Source organism: Magallana gigas, chromosome 7 (assembly GCF_963853765.1).
Source record: "Magallana gigas chromosome 7, xbMagGiga1.1, whole genome shotgun sequence".
Classification (NCBI taxonomy): domain Eukaryota; kingdom Metazoa; phylum Mollusca; class Bivalvia; order Ostreida; family Ostreidae; genus Magallana; species Magallana gigas.
Window position 1 is genome coordinate 605869 of NC_088859.1, and position 25435 is coordinate 631303.

The window sequence follows — 25435 nt, forward strand, 5'->3', positions numbered from 1 at the left end:
ATTCTTTATAATTCTGAAGACTTTTGCTCCAGGACAATTTTTCGGCCTCACAAGAAGGTTCAGAGTTTGATGTAGCTTTATATCCCATATGTAAACAATTGTTAAGGATCTTTTTGAGAACTGCAATACTCAACATGTGATATGACTATAAAATTGAAGCAGGCAGCTATTTTTTCATTAGAATCTTTTTGTATTACTGTATTGAGTTATTGCCTTTGATTTATTGATTCTTGATTATTTTAATTAATGCATCCATTGTTAGCCAATTATTGTGATGATTATTTTTATACAATAATAAATATTCAATGTATATAAGTTGTTCTGCATAAGAAGTTTTGGGTAAGGCCGGATTATTTTGTTTATTTTTGATTTCCAATTTTTAGATACTATGAATCATTTTAGATTGGCACATATATAGGGACAGTGTCTATTGCATTTCGATGAGCGACTGTTTGGGGTTAAACTTGAACAGGTATGGATAGATTGAGTGTGTGAACAATCTTGCTCTATCTAATCTACGTGTTTTCTAACCTTCGATACAAAGTGTGCGGTCATTCCTGCCCTGTATTGCATTAATACAAGTGTGCAGTCATATCTGCTTGTATTGGTGGTGGTAGCGGCGGAGCACTAATGTATGGTCATCCATGCTGGTGTTCAGGCCTTTCTAGAGCAAGTGTGCAGCACTCCCTGCTTGTGTTAGGTTGAGCTGTTGGTGCAAGTGTGCGGTCATCCCTGCTTGCGTAAACGTTGGTACCTGTTGAGTTGCGTAGGTGTGCGGTCATCCCTGCCTGCGTAACTTTGAGTCCCTATATATGTGCAGGAGCGGTGATTAAAGTCTGCTCTTGTAAATATTGGCAGCAATCAGGGCTATCCGAGTTCCAAGGGGGAAAAATGGATTTTATTTATACAGGATCTACATGTATTATTGTACATTGTCCAGATTGTTTGTTTTATGACTCCATGTAGCTGACTTTATCATACCTATTGTTCCTCAGGTGAGCGATGTGGCCCATGGGCCTCTTGTTACCTTTTCAAATATTTTTAAAAGCTATTTTTTGGTTAAATATTGTAAAATTTGAAAATTCTAAACCAGTGAAAATTTTTCAATTATATAGTACTTTAATCCACATTAATATCGACAGATCTATGTCCCATACTACCTTAAAAAGGAGGGAAATCAAATTTTGCTGATGAATGGTTTTGATGACTATTCACCATGGGCAGATAGCATGGATACTATTTTAAATTAGATAAAATGGCATGTTTATGCGGGCGCCTTCTAGTGATCAATTTGTCCGTCTGTCCATCCGAGATGGCTTGACAGGAGCATAGCTTCTCTCCCCTTGGCCCAATCTGGCTCATACCTCATCCACAGGGTTCCTTTGGTTGAAGGATGTGCAGTGACCTTGAACCATGTTTTTAGGTATAAGGTTAAGGTCATAGCAGAATTATATATATAAAATCCTTGTCTGGGGCATATCTTTTTTCCCTTTGGTCCAATCTGGCTAATACTCACAGAGTGTCTCAATGGTTAAACGATGTGCAGTGACCTTGCATGAAATTTCTAGGTAACGGGTGAAGATCATATCGGATCATGCAAAAATCCTTTTTTGAGAGCATATATAATTTCTACTAACCCCTATTTGGCTCAGACTTCACATAAGCAGAGCGTTTGAGTAAAGGGTGAAAGGGTGTGTAGTGACCTTGAACCTATTTTCAGTGAAAAGAAACTGTGAAGGTCATAGCAGAATTATATTTTTAAAAATCCTTGTCCGGAGTATATCTTCTTTCCCTTTGCTCCATTCAGCCTCATACTTCACCCACATGATGCCTTTGATCAAAATATATGCAATGACCTCGAATGATATTTGTAGATGAAGAGTCAAGGTCATATCAGATCACACAAAAATCCATATTTTAAGAGCATAGATATACTCTCCTTTTAGCCCCTATTTGGCTAATATTTTACCTTTACAGAGTTTATTGGTTAATGGCGTGCAGTGACCTTGAACCAAGTCTGTCAATGTGAAGCCAAGGTCATAGCAGATCTTTTTAAAATTAGTTTTAGACAGTATATTATTTTCCAAATATGCTTAATCTTGGTCAGATTGAACAAAAATGCATGTATGTTAGGGGGAATGAAATTGAACTAAAAGTTCTATGCCAGCTGGAAAAATTTCAAGTTATAGGTCAAGGTCAAAGCAGAATTCTCTGAAATAACATAAGCGGGGCCCTTTGAAATGTTCACCATTTCAATGTTGTCTGGTTCATAGTAATTTTACATAGAAAATATTCACAGAGGTACAGTAAAGTAAACTTTACATCGATAAGTTTCTGACAATTAATGACGCAACGAGCACACAGTACGAAAGGTCAACCCTTTGAAAAGCAGTGAATAGAAAAAGTTGCTCAGAATTATGTTTTAAACAAAATTGATTTTTTACGTAAATTTTAATTTTGCATTCTGGGTTAAGAAAAAAGATGTTAGTTCAAGGTAAAGTAAACTTGTAGTCTGGTACCCTTCCCACAATTCCGTTCGCGCACTCTCTACAATGTAGAGAGTGCGCGAACGGAATTGTGGGAAGGAATTCCGTTCGCGGAATTGTGGGAAGGGTACCAGACTAAGTAAACTTGTTCCTACAATCGCAGCTTCTCGAGCCTTTCCGGCAAGCTCGGAAAAACACCTCGAATGTATTTACATTACCGGATGTTAGAATTTTATACAAAATGGAGTCGCTTCCCATTAAAATAAGTATCGGCTAGACAGCCTTATAAGTCGCTTCTGTGTTATATTTTAGTGTATATCGTTTACTTAAATGAAGTATAGCTTACATCTAAACAGATCGTAAAATGTGTTGTATTTATATCAAGTTTTATAAAAAGGGGGGTTGCCATGGACGCCTAGGTAATACATTCGAGGTATTTTTCCGAGCCTGCCGGAAAGGCCCGAGAAGTTGCGATTGCTTGTTCCTAAAATGAAGTCAAATTTGTTAAGTCGTACTTAAACACATTGTTTTTTTTTTGTTAAGTCGTTCTTGAAATGGTTAAGGGTTTTTGGTTAAGTCGTACTTAAAAACATTCGGATTATGTTAAGTTGTACCAAGAATCATTCGATTTTTTTTTATCTTTTTGTACTTAGGTTTCTTTGTTACTAGATAAAGAACTCTGCTTCTTAGACGTACTTCTAGCGTTGCTTTCGACATTAGCGGAAAACCCACTCGTTGCTTTGCAACGAGCTTTGCTCTAGTTTTTTTTACAATTCTAGAAAAAATTTTTTGTATGTGTTCCAAACCTTTATTATTCAATTCAATTATTTGTCCCATTTGAAATTAGCCTAGCGGGGGTATTAGTCCCATTAGGACAGTTCTAGTTGTTGTCGAAAACCGCGGCCAGTATCGCATACATGTACTAATACTTAATGCTTACTGGCACAACTGGTCGTGAATTTCCTACGTGGATAATTCTGTGGAAATCGTAGCTGTGATCTCAATCCACTCTTTACAAATGCTGTGTCTCTTGGTCGTCATCTTTTGGGGAAAACCCATAGATTTATCACAGTAGCCTTTGTTGTGTAGAAGTTTGTATCTATATATTTGTATCTATATGTTTGTATCTATATCAGTTGACATTAAAAACCTGGTAATACTATGTATTTTGATTGCCCCAGAATGACTCATTAAATATGTAGGTTGCCACCACATACTGAATGAATAAATCCAAAGCGATTTCATCACAGTACGCCGAAATATTTGATTGTATAAAGAAGGTGAATTTTGGGTTTTTTCCCTTTTGACCTTTGGATTGGCCCCGCAAAGGGGAACAACTTTTGAAAAGTGTGGATTGGACTATTGTGCTCTAAATATATTGTAGATTTCTCAAAGTAACGAGAACAAATAAAGCTTTGGTATGATAAAATACTTATCAGGTTTTTACTAACTATTTGGGCATACATGTAGTATGTTTATTGTCCCTCTCGACAGCATTTTCTCTCAATTTCTTCACGGGGAAATTCACACTTGCTTTTGTCCTCATAGTCAGTTAATACATTTAGGTGTAAACAAAACGGAATGGGTTTACAAGAACCTGTTTGATAAAACTGGTATTGCTTTTGGAATGCATGTATCATGAAACAGAAGAGTCGGTAGAGTCAATCAATCTTCGACTTTGAAGGATTATTTCCATTTGCTCACAACGAAAGTGAATGAAAATTTGAAAAAAAAATCATACAATATTCAGTCGCGGCAGTTTCATTAATCAACGTTTTAATAAAGTACATTTGTTCTATTGTATTTAGGTATAGATTTATTCAAATCATTTGAATGAAATAGGGAAAGTCACATGTATATTTTATCGCTTTTCAGTACACTTTAACACGCATAAATTATTTGCTACATTAAACTTTTTGTAGTAAACCTACAACAAATATTGATTAATTATTCAAAATTAGTTTTTTAAAACACCAAACAAACAAAATCCAAGTTGAACGCACGTTTTTTCAGACCGTACAGCTGTGTATATAAATTTGATTTTATTCTTTGCATGTACTAGACAATAGATCTAGGGTTCGCAAATCCCGGAAATATTTCCGGAAAGCTATAGTTCTGTAGCTCAGCAGAATACTACAGTCATCTATGAAGCACATTTATACACTACGGCCGATGTAGCATTGTGTTGAGTGATGACACTTTCTAACCGGTGTGTATTTCAATTGCGAGTCGCAACAAACGCGCATTTATATAGGCCCGCCTATTTGTAAATGCATGTTGACAAAATGTTGCTAACACATGGAAGGAAATGTCGAAGAAAGCTCATAATAGAGATGTACTCGCGAGTTAAAAATTATTTGAGAACAAACGGGGCGATGTCTACGTACATGTGTAAATAATATTATCTGTTAGAAAAAAATCCCCCCAAAACCAAAGAAAAGATTTTCTAATACATTAGGCAGGGACGGGCACATATGGGTTAAAGACACTATTTGTACTTCGCTCATCGAAATGCGTTATTCAGTTCATTGTGAAAACTTCGACAGAAACTGTTTAGGTAACAAAATTATTATATCTTACATTACCGTTCACAACGTACCATTAATGTACTAGTATATGGAATATCGCATGAGTTGAATCGATTCTTTCTCTCACAAAAAACTAGCGTTTGCTGCAAATTACTTTAGAGATACACGAACTGACACGCCGTGACATCCATAAGACGTTCTACAGCATATGTCTTCAATCCCTTATTTGCTTACAAAAAATCTGAACTGAAACTCTTTGAAACATCGTAAAATGTGATTTCTTTATATCCATGTAAAATTGTAAAATGGCGACTCGATTTGCACGTGAATCTTACAATCCGACGTCGATTAGCGTGTTTGAGAGAAAGTCAGGAGCAAGTAAAGCGTCAACATCAGTAGTAAATATTGTCTGATGAATATTGAGGTGCCTGTAATAAAATTAATGTTTCTACAGACTGAGTGAGTTACAAAATAAGGTACATTGTAAATCACAGGTCAGTCCAAAATTAAACACATTTTGTCGTAAATTTAAAGTTTTTAATTTGTTTGAAAACACATGCACACTTGTACAAGAAAAGAATAAGCTTCAACAAAATAAAAATACTGCCTCAACAAAAACTAATGCGTTAAAAACTGAATTTATCGATGAAGCATAATTGCTGAAATATGAAATGGCAAACTAGTTTAAATAATGTGTTTCTGACAATTGTTTACATCATAAAAAAACCAAGAAGCAATTATTGTGAGATCTCGAGAATAATTATCGCAGTGATATAGTTTATGCAGTCGTGATACAGAGTTAAACCTCACATCTGGCAGTGTGTGCATAAATTACATGTATTAATACCGCGTAAGCAGACAGGGTAACGGCTCATTTAAAATAAAACACAATTTCATACATTATTTAAATGTATGTACAAAATAATTAGCAGCTATAATGCTTAAAACATCTGATAAGATGAAAATTAGTTATCATACTGAAATATACAATACACAAAGATAAAACATTGCCTGTAACACTGCATACCTAACAGAGTTATCGTTCCTTATCCGCTAGGGTCCCCGTGAGAAATACTCTTCCGGCCAGGACCGTAGCAATAGACCGTGGCTATTTATAGCCACCGTCTAAAAACATGTTGAAAACAAGCCTTTTTATGCAAAAAATGCAAAAATGAAAAATAGTGGGAAAAGGTTAACTTTTTGATGTTATATGTCAAAATTGTGGCAGTCCTTCAATCTTATTTTCAGAATTGCTAATTTAATTACACATCCTATATTCTTCTCCATGTAGCAGTTTGCATTAAATTTGTATTTAATACTTTGTGAGCAGTGACTATTGGAAGATGTAAAATATATGACTAAATACATCATATGTGAGATTCAGTTAAATGTATTACTCAAGTGGAGCTGTACCCATCAGATCCTGTATTCTCATCTGTGTAGCAGTTTGTATTTTGTTGCATGGATACTGTGTGAGTGACTGTTGGTATGAGTATAGAGCAGCCTGGAGGTTCCCTGTGATCTGTTGACAGATCCCCAGGATCTCCCAGGAAATGTTTCTGCAAGGATCACTAATATATAGTCCCTGATCATGGTGGACTAGGACCTGTAGCTCATCTAGAGCTGCATGTGATAATGCAGTATCAATGTGTCTGTAACACAAGAACTCCAGGAAGTGTAACATTACAAACACAGGGATAGATAATATAGACCACCTATTCTTAATAGTAGACTGTTGTTCTGGTATTAGTTCATTGATATAACAGATTTTGTTGTCAAGTCTAATATCCCTTGCTACAGCCTGTCTCATCTTTGTAGACCAGGACTGTCCCCCTACAGCCTCAGTATACCTCTCTCTGTCTACACGTCTCTTATACATCAGATATGGCTGTGCTAACTTGACCTTTGTCATTTCTATAACAAATAAAGCTTCCCTGTATCTGAGTGTCTTGTAATAATACATGGCAATGTACAACATGTCAGACACATAACCAAATTTGGCTGCTAATTTGAGCATGTGACAGGACATTTTGTCTGCAATATACACCTGTTTGTTGACGCCTGTGTTAGTGTACATGTTGTGTAATATAAAAGCAGTGCACTGAAGAATGTTGGTTGTACATTTCTGTAACATGAAAACATGATTGTGTGTTAGGGTTGAATATACCAACCGTTCAATTGTGTATATGGCTTTTATACATTTGTGCTTATCTGATGTCTGAGGAAAACTGCAAAAACAGAAAAGATCTAAATCATGATCAATTTCAGACTTCATTATACTCTCATCTGTAAAAACTATAGCTCTTGGATTATATAGGACATCAATGATGTAGGACCTGATAGAGGAACTCTGTAACAGACAGGCCAAACCTTTCTTGTACAATTCATGTAACTGTAGGAACAATCTGTTTTGTGCTGAGCCATTCACCTTTGTCAGAAACAAGTTATTTTGTGGAATGAAAAAGTTGGGACAAACCCCCTCATACACCCATTTTAGGAGGAGTTGAAAGCAGATCCAGAAACTGGCTAGGAGATTTTGTGTACAACCTTGAGGTAGTGTGTTTTGTTGAATTGCCCAGAAAATTGTTGTTTTTATGTGATAGGAACACAACAGTTTATTGGTTTCTTCTGATTGTTGATTTATAACTTCTTTTAGGAACAGCTTTAACAATCCATAAGTCAAAAACTGACTGTGGGTCATTGCAAACACACATTTCTGTTCTGCTTGAGAAAATGAAACTCTCCATTCCTCATTTTCATTTGGCCCTAATGGATGTCCTATTGCTACAAAGTGACACCCATTTCTGACAATGTCATCAACAACTTCAGGGCCAGGCCATGAGTGACATCTGTTTATCCATGACAAGGCAGACATAGGCCAAAAGTCACAAACAAAACAGAAGGCAGTGTCGTATTCTCTCCCAGCTATATTACCACTACCACAGGGTCCATGTACAGTAGAATTAGGAACTACTGTTGAACAAGTTAACTGTCTGTATATAGAACTAGATATATAGACTCTGTCATTCATCATGACACATGCTGATTGGACGTCTCTGATTGTTGTTGGCGTCAGTAACTGAAGTAGAGTAAATCCTGGTGGACTCTCAGAACTGTCAGAGAGAATCAAGGTTGTATTGGCTGTGCTGTAATACTCAGACTGAGACATATCCATGATTACTTGGTGGCTGTTATACCAGACCATAAAGTCCACATCTGATCCCTCCAGTCTGAACCCTTCTCTCCTACTTCCACTCAGCATATAAGTGACCTCATCATTAGGTGTCACTTGTCTCTTCACCATCTCTATGATGTCCTGTAACTCCCTCCTGAGGGCCACCTGTTGTGAAGTCCCCACTATTTCACACAGTACCACAAACAGTGTCTCTGATATGTGCTGCAGTCCATCACATCTGTCAGAATTAAAATATTAGTATACATTTAATTTTATAAGCTTTTGAGAATGCAGAACTTATCCAATTGACTCTGACAAGTGTTCAGTTCCTTCACGTCTACCATAAATTACTATATAGGTGAGAATCAAAAATCCAACATTTAGGAAGATCAAATAAATAAATTAAAAGACATCAGGTTATGGCTTTTAGAAATAATGCAATTATTTATTCCATTACTTCACTTATAAATGTAGATGATATAAAGGAAACCCTGAGAAAGTTAAAATGTTTTACAATAAGAGTTTATTGTAATTTTATGATCGATGCATTATTAACAAACATTTTTAAATGGAAGTTTTAAAGTGTTTTAGACTATTTTTGATTGCTGAATTTATATAGAATGGGAAAAAACAAGTTTACTGTTTTCTATCAACATTTTGCATAGCAAGTTACTAATAATTTAAGATACTTATTTCTACTTACATTAATGGTGGAAAAGACTCCATTGTAGAGATTACAAATATGTGGGAGTTTCTATGCTATTTTTAGGTATTTGGGATTTTTTTCTGTCAATATGTGTACTTTCATTTTGTTTCAATTGTTAGGTAAGAAGGTATAAACTTGGAATCATAAGTTATAAAAAGCGAACGGGAAAGTAACAACAGAGAGAGAGAGAGAGAGAGAGAGAGAGAGAGAGAGAGAGCGTCTCCAAATTCGTTTGAAATAGAAAATAGTTTACTTTTATATACACAATTTCACAACCTGTGGACACCAATTTATTTGACTGAAAGTTTTATTTTCTACAGGTACCTGTATATTGCCATGATCGACATCTCTTTTATAAGAAATCTCATGTCATGTGACATTGAGTTATGAATTCTTAGAGGAATATAAATAAGGATTAATTAATTAATTGATGCACAACTTTACTAACATATAAACATATTTATGTAATCAATGTAATTCATTAATTACAGATTATCGAAGAAACAGAAGAAAAAGAAAAGGCAGCAGAATTTAATGCCTCAGGTAATTTTTTGATACAGTAACTGTAAAGTAATGTGATGTTATGCACACTGATTAATGATCTACTGTCCAGTTAACTAACTTTAGGCTGCAACAATATTATTTTACGATTCGTGGAGATAAACTGGTTTACAGCAACTAATTTTTGGATTGGACTGGTTGGCAGCGAGAAATATGAATACAGACTCTCGCAAAAACTTTCATGCACATAAATAAATGTTAGTTTTACAGCATTTTATTAATGTTTGAGAAAATGTCATCGCTTAAATCAGATTACTAGCTTCTATAAAATGTTATTTTGAAGTTTTTTACAATTTATTTTAAACTATGACATTTTACCTTTTTTGTGCTTTAAAAAATATTTGTTATAGATATTTGAATAAACATCACTTAATGAACGAAACACTTTTAAATACAATGTTTGCAGGCATTTAAAACAACTCACTGCATCAAGATTTATACATTTTAAGAGACAATTTGAGTGAAATAAAGGAATGTGTATATTTCTACAAGACCAAAATTAGTAAAGAAAAAACTGGAATAGAGAAGACAAATATTATACTAGTAATTGTATATCATTATGGAGGTCTTTATATGCTTTTAAAGAAGTGCAGAATAATGCAGACTTTTCGAGAAATAAACAATTAGTTCATCTTAATAGTGCTGAGTCATGATCTTTAATGCTGTAACCATGTTGTAATTTTATTTGTAGGATGTAGAAGATTTATCTGATGTTGTAAATGGCCTAGATCTAACAGTTGAACCAGTTAAACAAAGGTACACAATTTTGTTCCAAATTCCAAGTCTGTAATCATGGTAATCATCACTGTTCCTAACGAACAATAAAAACATGATGCGTAAAACACCTAAGCGTAAAGGTTTAATTTTTTTCAGTGTTGTCTTCATTAATATTGAAAATAACAAGAAATTTTGAGAAAGATTCAATTTTAGAAAGCTGTTTAATTTATGTAGATAGTTATACCCCCGCAAACGAAGTTTAGGGGGGTATATTCGTTTCACCCTGTCCGTCTGTCTGTCCGTCCGTCCGTCCGTCTGTCCGTCTGTCTGTAGACACAACTTTGTCCCCCCTATAGAATTTTTTATTACTGCATGGAACAGTTTGAAAATCTGTACATATGTTGAACACTATCTGAAGATGTGCACCTGCAATTTTTTTTAAGATCAGACAAGATTTAATGATTTTATGACAGTTTTCATTTTCCTCATTCTATATATTGTACACTAATGTTGAAAAGTAAGGGAGGTAATCCTTACAGATTTTATTAATTAATTAATAATATTAAAACACTCAAAAATATATTTATATAAATACATCCAGATGGAGGTTTTTGTCTTTATGTCTTAATTAATAAAAAAAATATTTTTTATAAGTATTCTATCAACTGACAATGCAAAGTTTTTGTTTGTCAATGATAAATTCTTGGGAGCTAATAAGAACATCAAAGACAAGTGTGGCTGAATTCATTTGTCCCAAGGGAGCCATTATCTGAGCCATGGTTCAGATGGAGCATGTGTTTAGGGGAAATTGATAATCTGTAAAATGGGTGATGGTTTTGGGGCTATTTTAAAACTGTTTGATGTAAACCAAAAGTTCTATCATTATAAGGAAATAAATAATATCATTATTAATAAAGAAGTTTAACTATTTTAGAGGTTGTTTAAATTTATTTGTCAAGTAAATTGATGAAGTGACCCTATTGGGCATTTTTTTTAAAATGAAATTCAAAATTACTGATATGATTGTAGTGTTTTGGCAATTTTAAAATTGTTTGTAATATTAATTTTTCTTTTTTACATATTTTTACATAGTATGGTAATTATGGTAATGTTTGGGGAGTTTATTAAACTTAACAAGCTCATCAAAGAAAATCATAGTCCTATGGGATCAATTTTCTGATATGGAGTTCCATTGTGCCATAGGAGAACGTGAGGGAAATTTGAAACAACTAATTGCATATGTCAAGACTCTTATTAGAAAGATATTGAAAGTTTTATCAACAGAAGAGCATTGCTTGGCTACCGGTATTTCCATTTACTGCAAAGGGAGGGGTTATTGTCATTTTGTTGGTTTTTCTTTAAAGCAATTAAATAAAAAAAAAATATCATCAGATACATACATTTGTAAATGTATTGCTGTTATACGAGGGTCAATCAAAAAATACGAAGACAATGTGGCTGTCTATCATATATTTTTCATGAAAGTCATACTTAACAGATTAATCTGTGTACCAACACTTATGTTATTGATATGCGAAGTTTTAGTCCATTTGATGAAACGGTATTTTTGTTACCCCTTTTTAAAAACAACATGTTTTGTCACCACGCCGCACGGTAACGTTCAAAACATGGCGTCAACATTAAACACGCACAGTTTATAGATATACCCCATCTTTATATCACGCTTAGTCTCTTGTGCCTTTCTCCTCACAATTTAAAACTGCACTGAACCACATAACATCTTATTTGCACACATTTGTTCGAGAATCATAAATAAGTTCTTCAAAGATTTCATTTTCTAACCGTGTATATCTTTGTTTACAGTAAGGATAACCCTGAAGTCGGTTGACGTTACTTATTGTGTCGGCTTTGTGTCTTGTGTCGGCTTTTTTCTGGGTTAAATTCATTTTGTTTGTACCTCTCGTTGCGCCTGGACGTCCGGCGACGTCGATGTTTTTAGTCAATTCTTAAGAGGACTATCTGTCTTTAGTTACTAATATTTTTTCGACAAAACAATATATCCCATCATTATTTGGAACATAGAATACCATGACTATACTTAATTTGAGGTTTCAATATTATTTGGTTTTTAGCCCAATTTAAAGAGATATTACTTTCAACATTATATGGTTTATTGTTGACATAACACAAATTTTGACCGTGCGCCGTGACCTCATTTTTGCAGGATTAGATTCTAAATAATTCTTAGAAATAAAGGAATTTATAAACTTTTTTTTTGCAAATTGTTTGAAACTATTGTTTAATTATGTCTACCAAATTTAGTAATGATATGACGTTAAGTAACATAGCTATGACAAAAGTCTTCGTATTTTTTGATTGACCCTCGTAGATATGTATTTACAGTGAAATTCTGACAGTTTTGATTTTATTTTTTCTTTGTTAACTATTTTTTTTTTTTTTTACAATTCTAGAATTTTTTTTTTGTATGTATTCCAAACCTTTATTATTCTATTCAATTATTTGTCCCATTTGAAATTAGCCTTGCGGGGGTATTAGTCCCATTAGGACAGTTCTAGTTCAATATTGTTTTTAAAGTTTTCTGAATATTACCTAAATATATGTTTTCTAGATCTATAATCATATTTTATAGTACAAAATCAAAGAAAGAAAGGAGGAAAGAAAAGGAATCAAGACTTAAAGATCAGAAGGTAACTAATGAATCTCCTTTCGTTTTCACAGATTAATACTCAAGGAGGCCATAATTTGGTCAATACTTGGCTCACACAGTCATATTCAAACTTACAAACATATTTCTCTGACTTCAGTTGACATCTTGGTACAGTAAATCATACTTGCACCCTCATCAGGTACTATTTAGTATAAAATGTACCCAGTAAGAACTCATTATCAAACTTTTTTCAAGTAGCAAAAATTCACTTGGCACTACTACCAAGCTAGGATGATAAGGAGAATATGATCACAAAATACATAATACAGCTAAAAATGGTCGAAAGTGAAAGCGACCATTTTAGATTAACAATCTAATCTTGCTTGAATTTTTAAATTTCAACCGATAAGGAAATGTTATTTTAACATACATATAGAATAGTATTTTATTGAAGATGAAATTCTGGCAATAAGATTTTGTTATTGAGAGTGGGAAAATTTTGCAATTCACGATAAAGTCCTGGTTTAGAACCTTATGTACAACTAGCATCATGTTACTATTTTCAACAGATAGAAAATTCTACAAATGTAGAAAAGGAAGAAAGTGATAATGTTTCAAACAAAGATGCAGATATAGATTCCACAACAGAACGACTTTCAGGAAATGGACAGGAAACAGCCTCTACCTGTGAACCAGTTGTAAACGAAGACACATCAAAGAGAAAAGGCAAGAACGCGCAGCCTGATCAGGTAGGGGTTTACACCATTAAGAGGGCTGGTTGTTTGATGCCATTGTTAGACTATTTAAACCTCCAGAATAAAAGAACTATGTGTATTTAGAAATCCAGTTTAATTTGAATGCTAGAGCATGTGGATCATATCTTCTTTATTTAGTAATAATTTATTGCTGTAAATTAAACATATTGAACAATAAGAAAAAAATTGTTGACCACCGTTGATAGGACTAACAATGTACTGGTTTTGGTTTTTTTGCCACCAACAAAGACTGCAGAATACACAGCTATAGAATTTAGTGTGTATTTCCGTAAAACATATGGATATTCAATAATACTTTGTGATCTGTATTCAGTATTATATCTTTATCTTATTATTTTCAGTTATAGCGAAGTTTTAACTATTGTATTTACTATGTATACTGTCTGTTACAGGAGATGAAATGTAATGTCTGCCAGGAAGTGTTTCCAACCCGTAACAAACTGTTTACACATATCAAAGAACTAGGTCATGCTCTCAGGGTGGAAGAACTACCAGCATCCAGTCAAGGAAAGAAAAAGAAAAACAAGAAATGACCAAAATATTGTTTAATTCAACATTATTTGTATGGACATCAATAATTGTGAATTACCAATTTGCTGTTTTGATAATGAATCTAAAATAAAGAAAAATACAATTTAAATCATAGAGTATATCAAATTGTATAAAAGAAGACGTACAGTTATCAATTACATGATAGAGTTTTACAGTCTACATCATAAATCTAAAAATGTATAAGACAATAATCAAATGATTTTTAACGACATGGAGAAAAAAATCAGAATAAAAGACCAGAGAGGACCTTTAGTTGTAAAATTTTGTTGTTACCGGTAGAAACAAGTTTTAAATATTTTTACATTTAATACGGTTTATGAAGGTGATGAAAACTAAGAAATTTTTATTAAAACTTTAGAGAAATGGTTTCAATGTTAGAGAAATCAATTACATCAGTTGTTATACCAGCGAATGAATTAGTAGCCTTTTCGCGAGACTTAGTTTTCACTCATTTTTATATACTTTTAAAGGCATGTTTTATTTAAGAGAAACTACTCATCTTGTTCATCTGAATTTTTTTAACCAAGGTGTTCATCAAGTAAAGCGGACACCAGTTTTTGAGAGAAGATATTAGGGGAGTATTCGAATGTAAAAGACTATATGGGGTTACTTTAATGACATATGCACAATGAACGTGCTTGAGTTAAATCAATCAAAATTATTTGAATTTGCTAAAGGGACTTGAGGTAATACTATTATTGATGCTTAGACATTAACCAGCTTATTCGCGGTAAAAATATTAGTAGACTACGTTTGTTGAGGTGCAAATTAATGGATTCACCTGTAGTGACAATGATTAAAAGATATTTACATTTTGTTGGGACGTATTATTATAATTATGTAATATATTGAGATGATAACAGTTTAGCTAAAAAAAAATATAAACTAAAAATAATACAAGATTTTAAAAAGTAATGATAAAATGATAACAGAGAATCTAAATAAATTCTTAAACAGTTTTTGGGCAGATTGTAGAAAGTTTATAATATGTACACTGGTATTTTTAAATTTGTCCCTAGCTAGGGACAAATACCTATACAAAAAAGTCAACAAGACGGAAAATAAACATTTTTATATTGCAAACATTTATAAGGGAAAAATAAGGCCTGGCATGGACTAATTTGTCAGCATTAACAATTTTTGAGCACCGAAGAGGGTTTTAATTCATAAGAAATCGATTATAATAAACAAGTACTTGTAGTATTTTTATTTTACATGAAAAATACTTTCACTTCCAATTCTATAAAAATAGAAGATCTAAAATAACGAAATATATTCTTGGTGTATTTGGAAATGTCTGGATATATCAAAACACATGCTAAAAATGATAAACTAACAAAAACTTACAACCCAAGCATTAGATACTGGTAGATATAATTATACTACTTATGCCTCAGATATAAAAATCAAAACATTGTTCTATAAAATGACACAATCGAATGTAATGTTGCTTATCTAACTTGGTTTTAAATCTGGCTATGAAAATAGATGTTTTCTTGAAATGGTATTGACAAAGAAATTTATATGCAGATCTTAAGACAAGAATTCGTCATCATTGGCTACCATGTGCTGAGTGCCTGATGTCATTGGCAACTAATGACTATTTTTTGTTTTTATCATTGTCACTGTCTTTGATAAATGAATATTCATCATTAAATAGGTGCAGCCCTCAGACGAAGCAAAATTATCGTCACTTGATGAATAGGTCTCAATTTTTATTCATCAGACTTGGGTAACCCGCGCATCTCAAATACATATTTAATGTTCGGTTTTATATCTAAGGACAGTTTGTTGTGATTTACTTACCGATGATATTAGTAAGATACCATATTGTTAGATCATCAAACAAATCAAACTAGATTAAAATATGTTTTAATAAATATGTACAGTTATTAAGATCAAACATTAGCTCGGTCATTTATATACAATAGGTACATTGTAATGTGTATACATAACGAAGTACTCCGAGTCGTTATGGACACTAATTATTAGCCACTTAGTGAATGAAAATGTAGTGGTTAATTTTGCACAAATGATGACAGTAAACAGAGTGAAAAAAGAAACAGAATCATCGTTATGTAGGATTGAACTTAAGTTATTACGTAACATTGAATGAACTTGCATATATATATATAATTTCACAATACAACAAAAAGTAAATCGGCACAGTTTTAAATAATTTAAATATAATAAATATCCAGAACTGTACATAACTGCCTGAAGAGCCAGGAATGGCGAAAACGTTTGCGGTTAATAGGATCAATTTGTGATTTTATTCTGGATATTTATTATTTTTAAATTATATATATATATAGATATATATATATATATATATATATATATATATATATATATATATAGATATATATATATATATATATATATATATATATATATATATATATATATATATATATATATATATATATAAAATTTAAAATGACTAACGACACGTACAATGAATACTGTCAAATTTTCGTTACAACCAGTCCCTTCTACATGACAAAAGAAATAAATTACATGGCTAAAGACAAAGAAAACAAAATCTAGCCCTACTACTAAAGAAACTATAAGAAAGAACAAATTCATTATAAACAGTTTTAGTTCAAATTCTTGAAGAAGGTGTTGCCAATGCGGCCGATCGCTCTAAAGTAATCAATCGACTGCAAATTCCACGCCTGATTGAGCTAGTAAGCTAAATAAAATTGACATGCGAGTTAATAAATGAAAATTTGAACCCCCGTTGTTAACTCGTACGGCACTGACCCGAATTTTTCATTAAAGTTTATAATGGGCAAGAGTTTGATTAAAAGAGAAAAAATAAATAAAAAATTAAAAATGAAGAAATTAAAAAAAAATTATTATCAAATAAAAGATAGTAAAAGAAACTAATAACTGGAAGAGGCACAGTTGAGAGATTTGATGAAGATACTATATGGGTGTCAGGTGATGTAAGGCTATGAGACGTTCATTTTAGAGAAGTCCATTTGTTTGTTCATGCCATCAGATCTGAAAAAAACATTGATTTTGATGGGACTGGTTTTTTAAAAAAAAATTTCATTTATTTGCATATTCGCCATTCTCCTTTGTGTCGCAGTTTGTATTTTGTTTAAAGGATACTGTGTGAGCGACTGTTGGTAAGAATACAAAGCAGCCCGATGGTTTCTGTTAATTTGTTGGCAGATTCCAAGGATCTCCCAGGATATGTCCTTTAATACATCACGTATATACAGCCCCTGATCATGGTGGACTAGGACCTGTAATTCTTCTAAAGCTGCATCTGATAATTTTGCATCAACATGTTTGTAACACAAAAATTCAAGAAAGTGTAACATTACAAATACTGGGATACGTAATCCAAGCCAGTCTTTTTGTCGAGCAGACTGTTGTTCTGGTATTAGTTCACTGATATAACATATCTTGTTGTGAAGATCGATATCCCTTGCTACACCTTGTCTCATTTTTGTAGACCAAGATTTTCCACCTAAGACATGAGTATACTTTACTTTGTCAACTTTTCCATTTAGGACCAAATATGGCTGTGCTAACTTATCCTTGGTCATTTTTATAAAAGATAAAGCTTCCTTGTATCTGAGAGTCTTATAGTGATACATAATTTTGAACAACAAATCAGAAACACAACCAAACTGGACTGCTAATTTCAGCATATGACAGGACATTTTGTTTGCAATATAAATCTGTTTCTGTTTGCTGTTGCCAACTTTAATGTGCATGTTGTGCAAAAGAAAAGAAGTTCCCTGAAGGACGGATGCTGTTAGTTTTTGTAGCATAGCAACTTCATATATTGTAAGTGGGGAACCAACAAACTGTTCCACTTTATATAAAGCTTCAGTTACACCACTAAGGCCATCTTGTAGTGAATCAAAACTGGACGGAGTATTGATAAGTTCTAAATCATTGTCAACTTCAGACCTTGTTACAGTATCCTCTGTTAAAGCAAATGGTCTAGGACTGGAATGCATATCAATGATGTAGGTCTTGATAGAGTGACTTTGTAAGAGACAGGTTGGTCCTTTTTTGTACAATTCATATAACTGTAGGAACAATCTGTTTTGAGCTGAACCATTGACCTTCGACAAAAACATATTGTTTTTTGGAATGAAGAAATTAGGGCAAATCCCTTCATATACCCATTTAAGGAGGAGTTTAAAGCAGACCCAGAAACCAGCCACGAAATTCTGCGGGCACCAATGATGCAGTGTATTTTGTTGAATCGCCCAGAAAACTGTCGTCTTCATGTGATAGGAACATAACAGCTCATTGGTTTCCTCTGTTTGTTGGTTAATAACTTCTTTTAAGAAGATTTTTAACAATCCATAGGTTAAAAACTGGCTGTGGTTCATTGCATAAACACATTTTTGCTCTGCGAGAGAAAATGAAATTCTCCATTCTTTATTCATATTCTGTCCCAATGGGTGTCCAATCGCTACAAAATGACATCCGTTGCTAATGATGTCCTCTACAACTTCAGAATCAGGCCATGAGCAACATCTGTCTATCCATGAGGAAGCAGACGGAGGCCAAAAGTCACAAACCAAACAGTAGGCAGTGTCATATTCTTCACCTGCCATATAACCACTACCACATGGTCCATGGAGAATAGAGTTCGGATACATTGCAGAACAAGTATATTTTGCAAACAGAGAACTTGCTATATATGAAGAGTCGTTTGTTCTGATCAATGCTAATTGGACATATCGATATTGTGATGGTGATAGTAACTTAAGTAAAGTGAATCCTGGTGGACTTTCAGAACTGTCAGAGAGAATCAAGGTGGTATTTGCTCTGTTGTAATACTCAGACTGAGACATGTCCATGATTACTCTGTGGTTTTTTGGCCAGTTCATTACATCCACATCTGACCCCTTCAGTCTAAATCCTTCTCTCCAACTTCCACTCGTCATCATATGATACTCATACTTTGTTGTTTGTCTAAGCATCATTTCCATGATATCCACTGTCTCCCTTCTGATGGCCACCTGCTCCGTGGTTCCCACTATGCGACAGAGTCCAACAAACACTGACTCTGACATTTGCTGATTATCCTCATATCTATTTTTAAGAGAAGATATAATTCCCAATTGTAAGAAGATGAAATAAATTTCTGTTTCTTATTCACAGAAGTCAGTATTTATTTACTACATTGAGGATGAAGCCATTTTTGCATATATACACCAAAAAGACAAATAACAGAGTTTATGTTTTAAATTCTGCATTTAATGCAATTGTAGCTAAAACATATTCCAAGGTAAAATACTATCTAGTGGCTTTGTGATTCGTTTTAATAATTAATATAGCTGTTCTATAATTGATGGTAGTAGGATTTGTAAAGTTGTGTATAGTAATATTAAAGTCATACAATAATTGAAAAATAATAAATAGGTTAACAATCGAAAAGCGAAATCTCGGAAATACAGATTATTTTTCATTTGTTGCCTCTTAAATCGCTTTCTTTGTAAATGTAAAAAGAAATGAAATTAAAAATTTAGAACAGGTCAGTAATAGAATTTACAAGGTTTTATTTTGTCAAAATTTATACAAAAACAGAAATCTACTTTCACATTCTATCCCAATGGGTGATCTTGCGAGATCTTTTGATATTATAAAGATTTGCCATTCGCGGTTATACAGGTCTCTGCATGAAGCCATTAAAGATATCATCTATATGTACACTTTTTATTTACAAACTTCTTAGAAAGGCTCCCATTAACGGCCAAAATCCTAACGTTTGTAAAAACACAATGACAAGCCTACGTGTACCGATTCTGTGACTTTTCAGTATTTTTATTTTTTGGGTATATTGCCTGCTTTTAGTTTTATTGATTTTGATTATTATATATATATCACAAATAGACATTTTATAATTTGAAAATTAAACCATAAAAAATTAAAAAAGAAATTCTTTTCTAAAGAAAGATTGTATGTATCAAAACGAAATAAGTGTAAATAAGCTAAAATATAAAAAAGTGTTAACGTTTGCATTTGATAACAACTTTAAATTCTAAAGAATTCTTACTTACATTCCTTTGGGAAACGACTCCATTTTAAACGTGATATGTAAAGTTTATATCATGGATATTCTATTTTTAGATACGGAGTTTCTTTGTTTAATTTGTATTTTCGTTTTTAGTTAAACAAGTCTAATAAATCTGAAACATAAACTGCTGTTTTCAAAGTAAACAGGGTGTTAAGTATATTAATAAGAGTTGGTAGGTGATTTTAGAGACATATAGAAAAAAGAAAAAATGCCATTTAATTGCTAAAATGCCCATGCTTCACATACATAGTTTAAATGTATAAACTTTTTGTAATGGGACTGACAATCTCTCTCTCTCTCTCTCTCTCTCTCTCTCTCTCTCTCTTTTTCTCTCTCTCTCTCTCTCTCTGAGGTATTTGTACCCATAAAAGACTTTTTAAGTACAATATCGTCTTAAGTAAGAAGCTTTAAGAGGGATTTAAAACAAAAATATTCAATACTAGTTACAGTTTTTTATATTTGAAACGTGTAGGTTTTGTCAAAGTCATTGATTAATTTACAGATCATCACAGAGACAAAAGAACAAGACAGGCGGCAAAATCTTTTGTCTTGTTCAAAAAGCTCTAGTTACATGTATACTGAAATAATTCAATCAAGACGCACGTTTTGATTGGATGATAACCGATTAGTTTATGCTTGCTTACAGCACCTTTTTATTTGCAGGAAGACATTTTATGCAACATTTTGTAAAAGGCGGCGTGCTTTTTAGTAAACTTAAAGATTGTGGATCTAGAGAACGTTGTGAAGGCTTTTACAAGTATATTTTGTATGACTAGTAATCTGCATTCATGTTTGGATAAAAACTATAATTTCAACTTCGTTTTTAGACCAAGTGTTTGTGATCACTGCGATTTATTTATTTCTATTCGCCGATAATCCCCCCTTAAGTCTTCATTTTTTTCAGTATTGGTACTTCTTTATTGACACATATGGGCTGTCTTTAAAACCTTTGCTACCTGTTAATGTCCTATAAATAAATACTCGAGATTATTTATTTTAAAAAACACCAAACATTTGATCGCCGATAATGCTATATTTAAACACGCTATATCACAATCAAACCGTCTTGGAAAATATTGATTGCCTCGGTATCGGTTCACTTGTTAATGTCCTTATCGCCAGTAAATTCTAAAAAGGTCTCTGTTATTATAAATTCTCAAACAACTTCAACGTTTTGGAATGAAAAAAAAATAATAAGTTTACAATTTTTCAAAAGCATTAATATCAACGTCAATCGACATTAAAAGTTAAACGACTTTGTGAAAGAAAACAAGCCTAATATAGACTTTTCATATTCCGTGTGTAGTAACGAAATCAACACCAAGAAAACAGGTAATGTTACATTTTAATGAGGATAACAACATTATATACATGTATTTATATAAATACATACAACCATTATATGCTATACCACACCGTAGAAGACAATCTTCGTCAGACCAACATAAACATATGAAATGAGCTTCCTGTTCGTCTCAACGTTCGATAAACTGTGAGTAACTTTTTTTTTATCCAGTTGCAAATGTGAATGATTTTTTTTCTATTGGAATGGTAAACGGTCTTTACTGAAAAAATTGTTTTCACGTATAAAATGTTATAAACAGATCGGATACACTACCTTATATGGATGGTATTATTTACAATGTGACATTAACGTCAAACAGAAACTCCAATCCACTGAATGAGTCGCAAAGCATGACGGTCTACTACGTGTTTACGATTTAACAGACACACGTGGTTTTTTCGGTTTTATGCACACTTTTTAATCGTGTATTTTTTACAACTTGTGTTGTAACTTTAAAAGGTAGAATGGGAATTACTGCATACCATAGACAATCTTCCATGCTCACATTAAAACATTTTTTTTAAATTTTAAATCCATTGTTGCTTAAAAAGTATCAAAAGTTTGGTAAACATACACACACAAGTATAAACATTTCTGATAAGGAAAAAACTGCATAACTGTTTATTAGTGACTTAATCATTGTACACCAGAAGTAAATACAGGTAATTGCACATTTAGAACACACGTAAAAAACCACTGTTATAGAAATGCACAAATATACAAATACAGAAGTACAAGTTACGTAGCATGTAATATTTTAAATGTCAATAACGGTTTTCATTGGCTTTTCGTTTTACATTGTTAAGAAAATCTGAAGTAACATTTTATGAGCACTTTTAATTTTTTATTTCTTTTTCTCGTCTTCAAATTGATGAATCAATTCCTTTGGTAAGTAATATTTTGATCTATTAGAGCCAAAAGATGAGCTTTTGGTTTTTTCGTATTTATTTGGCTCAATTTCTTCATCCTTAAAAAGTGGTATTTTATAATTATTCTACTAATGTCGCTCAAAACGAAGGATGTTACGAAAAAAAATGACCCACTGTTTCTAATTCAATAAAGTATATCTCTATAAACTTTTGAACTTTGACTATGGTGTATTTAAATGGGCTGATATAGGGCATCATAGGCATTTTTTTTTTAAATTTGAGCATAGAAATGAAAGATCAGACATAATTTTCCATAAATATTTCAGGAAGTCTGAAAAAAAAGAAAATAAGTTTCAAAAGGACAATCATAAATGGTATTTATTTTCAATATAAAGCTTTGTGTATACTGAAAATCAAAGCAGTTCACAGTGCCTTGCAACTTATTCACCTGATTGGTCTGTCGATAAAAAGTAAAAAGATAGATAATTTAGTTTGCAAATTAATGCCTTTGTCCCAAAATCTAGTGGTTTTGTAGCGTTTGGTAATATAGGGTAAATGCAGTTAAAAGAAATGTTAAGGATGTAAAAAGATAAAATCGTTTACCTTAAAACGTATTAAATTAGCTACACTAAAATTATATTACACTGACAAATTACTGTAGAAACAGAAATATTCGTTGAGGATTAAATTTCGTTATTTTCGTTGGCAGTATCAATCAACGAAATTAAATCCATGACGAATTTTTAAACCAAGTAGTAATGCATACAAAGATAATACGATATGACGAAATTAAATGCCAACGAAATCTTATTTTGTTTAAAAACAACGAAATTTTGACCCAACGAAAATATGTGTTTCTACAGTATTTAAGATATCGAAGGCATCAGAGTATTATTTATATGTACGATAGTGTTTATTTTTTGTAAGCTTTTATGGATCTGTCTCCCAATGTAATATATATCAATAATTCTCTCTAGGTATGGAGCTGGTTTGTTTTTTCTTCTGTTGTTGGGGGTGAGCGGAAACGACGACTTTATTGCCAAGTATGATAAATACCATAGTGTGTGTAAAAAAATGGGATATCAATATAAACAATGTGAAGAAAGAGGTATGATCATTTATTTTTAAAAGAAATGCATAGAGTTAAATGTAAAAGAAAGAAAGATCATATGTAATCTTTTTTCAAAAAGCATAATCTACTAAAAATATAAAAATATAAGCTTGTGTGTTAAGATTACAGAATAATTACTCGAAAATACAATGGTAGTAATAGGTGCATATTACACGTAACTCTGTTAAGCTCTTTTCTGATCAATACAGTGCATGCAGTAATAAATTAATCCAGCTGAGATGGGGGAAATAAAATCAAGTGAAGTATAAAAAGATAGACTCATATATAATGAATGGCGACTTGTCCTTATTCAAGGCCAAGCTGTCGCAGACTAAGTCCGAGTTGTCTTAGAGGAAAGTTGGCTTAGGAGAGAGTTGTATAACATTATTTACATAACTAATTCCCAGCATGTTTAGAAAGGGAGAAAAATTATACGTTTCCATAAGTGAAGTTAACTCAAATCAAGTTTTGATTTTTGCAGAGGTTATTGCATTTCATGCACGGCTGACCACAAATCTGAGGAACCTAAAAGATAAGGACGTCGTTGTTTTTGGTACTGTTACACTAAATACCGGGAAAGCTTATAACCCTACCACTGGCAAATTTACTGCCCCGAGCAGAGGGCACTATTCCTTTACGTGGACCATTTCAACTAATGCTGGATATATGTTTTCTACACAACTGGTCATAAATAGTAATCCTGTAAGTTACACTCTTGTCAATGGAAAAACAGGGGGAAACAACTACGAGACTGGATCATCCACTGTCATTCTTAAAATGGAGAAAAACGATGTGGTATCAATATTATTATGCGATACCGGGCCATTAGCTGCTCGTGCAGATTGGTCCTCTTTCTCTGGTTTTAAATTATAAACAATCAAATTTCTTATATGAGCATGGCAAATAAACGATTTATTCAAAGTTTTATCTGTTTGTTAATTTTATAGTTGCAGGTGCTTGTTGACTGTTATATACTATGATTTTACGATGTTAACATAAAATATTAGCATTTACATGTATTATATGTATTATGTAGGCGACACAATATAGTCAATTAACTCTTGTAAGGTAACAAGTTTATCTTGTTTGTTGAATATTGTTTAACACGTTCTGACTAGTTAAGAAAGAGCATAGATCATAGTTTCTTCATAACTGCTTTTGAAGATTAGAGATACCATAGAATATATTTTTAGCATAACACACATATATTCACTTTTTAGATCAGTTGAGACATTATAAAAAATGATACCATGTGAGAGCAATCGCTCCAAATAAATGATTTTGGTTGGTGTTTGAACGTACAATATTGATACATAGGTGTCTCAGACCATTAACTGGATCAATGTTGAACAAACGTGTCAAAAATGTTCCTAAACAGAGACTGTATACTAGGCACTGCTATTCATCTTAAAACAAACGAATAGATCTAGAATGCATTTGCATCTTGTTAATGTAAGTAATTGAAGAATCCTGGTATGTTTCAACCTGTTGGCATGATTTTTCTTTGCTTAAATTAACGGTTTGTATAACCACCTTTTATTCTTTTTTTTACACAGGATTTTGCATCTTGTATTTTACTCCGATTTTCATCATTACATGCACGTTTGTTCTTTGGCTTGAAAAAATATATGAAAAAGTATATACTGAACTCAAAGCAATCAACTGTAACTATATCTTAGGGTAAGCACGCTTTCTTTGAAGACAAGAATCATTCTCTCCGTGGAACTCGATAAAGGTGCCATGTGAAATCAAAGTATTGAGAGTACTAAAAGACGGGGTCTTGAAAGTTTGAATTTGTAATTGTCCTTGATTTTGTCGAATATGCTTCCAAAAATTATGAATTTTAATTAGTTGTTTCAATCTACGCTAAATTGGCTTTTTGCAATTTTCTGATACTTTGTCTAAATTCTACTCAATCCCTG

The 25435-nt window shown here is 32.7% G+C and overlaps 3 protein-coding genes and 1 long non-coding RNA gene across 4 annotated transcripts in view; 2 read left to right on the forward strand and 2 right to left on the reverse strand.

Annotated features, from left to right (window-relative positions):
- The window catches only part of LOC105321627 (dnaJ homolog subfamily C member 21), a 33082-nt gene extending 18864 nt beyond the window's left edge, over nt 1-14218 (forward strand). The window contains exons 12-16 of the mRNA XM_066066012.1: nt 9387-9438; nt 10148-10212; nt 12785-12842; nt 13372-13551; nt 13971-14218. Coding sequence (XP_065922084.1) covers nt 9387-9438; nt 10148-10212; nt 12785-12842; nt 13372-13551; nt 13971-14111 — 496 coding nt within the window. The 3' untranslated portion in view covers nt 14112-14218. The remainder of the gene's footprint in view (nt 1-9386; nt 9439-10147; nt 10213-12784; nt 12843-13371; nt 13552-13970) is intronic.
- On the reverse strand, nt 5542-8967 carry LOC117684783 (uncharacterized). The gene is made up of 2 exons (XM_034458339.2): nt 8893-8967; nt 5542-8427 (listed from the first exon to the last, which is right to left on the reverse strand). The coding sequence occupies exons 1-2, from the start codon at nt 8913-8915 to the stop codon at nt 6408-6410; spliced, it is 2043 nt and encodes a 680-aa protein (XP_034314230.2). The 5' UTR covers nt 8916-8967; the 3' UTR covers nt 5542-6407.
- Nucleotides 14219-16559: 2341 nt separating the features above from the next.
- Nucleotides 16560-20246, reverse strand: LOC136270090 (uncharacterized). The gene is made up of 2 exons (XM_066066538.1): nt 20172-20246; nt 16560-19203 (listed from the first exon to the last, which is right to left on the reverse strand). Exons 1-2 carry the CDS (start codon nt 20192-20194, stop codon nt 17175-17177), a joined length of 2052 nt encoding a protein of 683 aa, XP_065922610.1. The 5' UTR covers nt 20195-20246; the 3' UTR covers nt 16560-17174.
- A 1315-nt stretch (nt 20247-21561) lies between these two features.
- LOC109617043 (uncharacterized) lies at nt 21562-24437 on the forward strand. Its single transcript, XR_010707836.1, has 3 exons — nt 21562-21680; nt 23380-23510; nt 23995-24437. It is a non-coding gene; the product is annotated as an uncharacterized lncRNA (long non-coding RNA).
- Nucleotides 24438-25435: the final 998 nt, after the last annotated feature.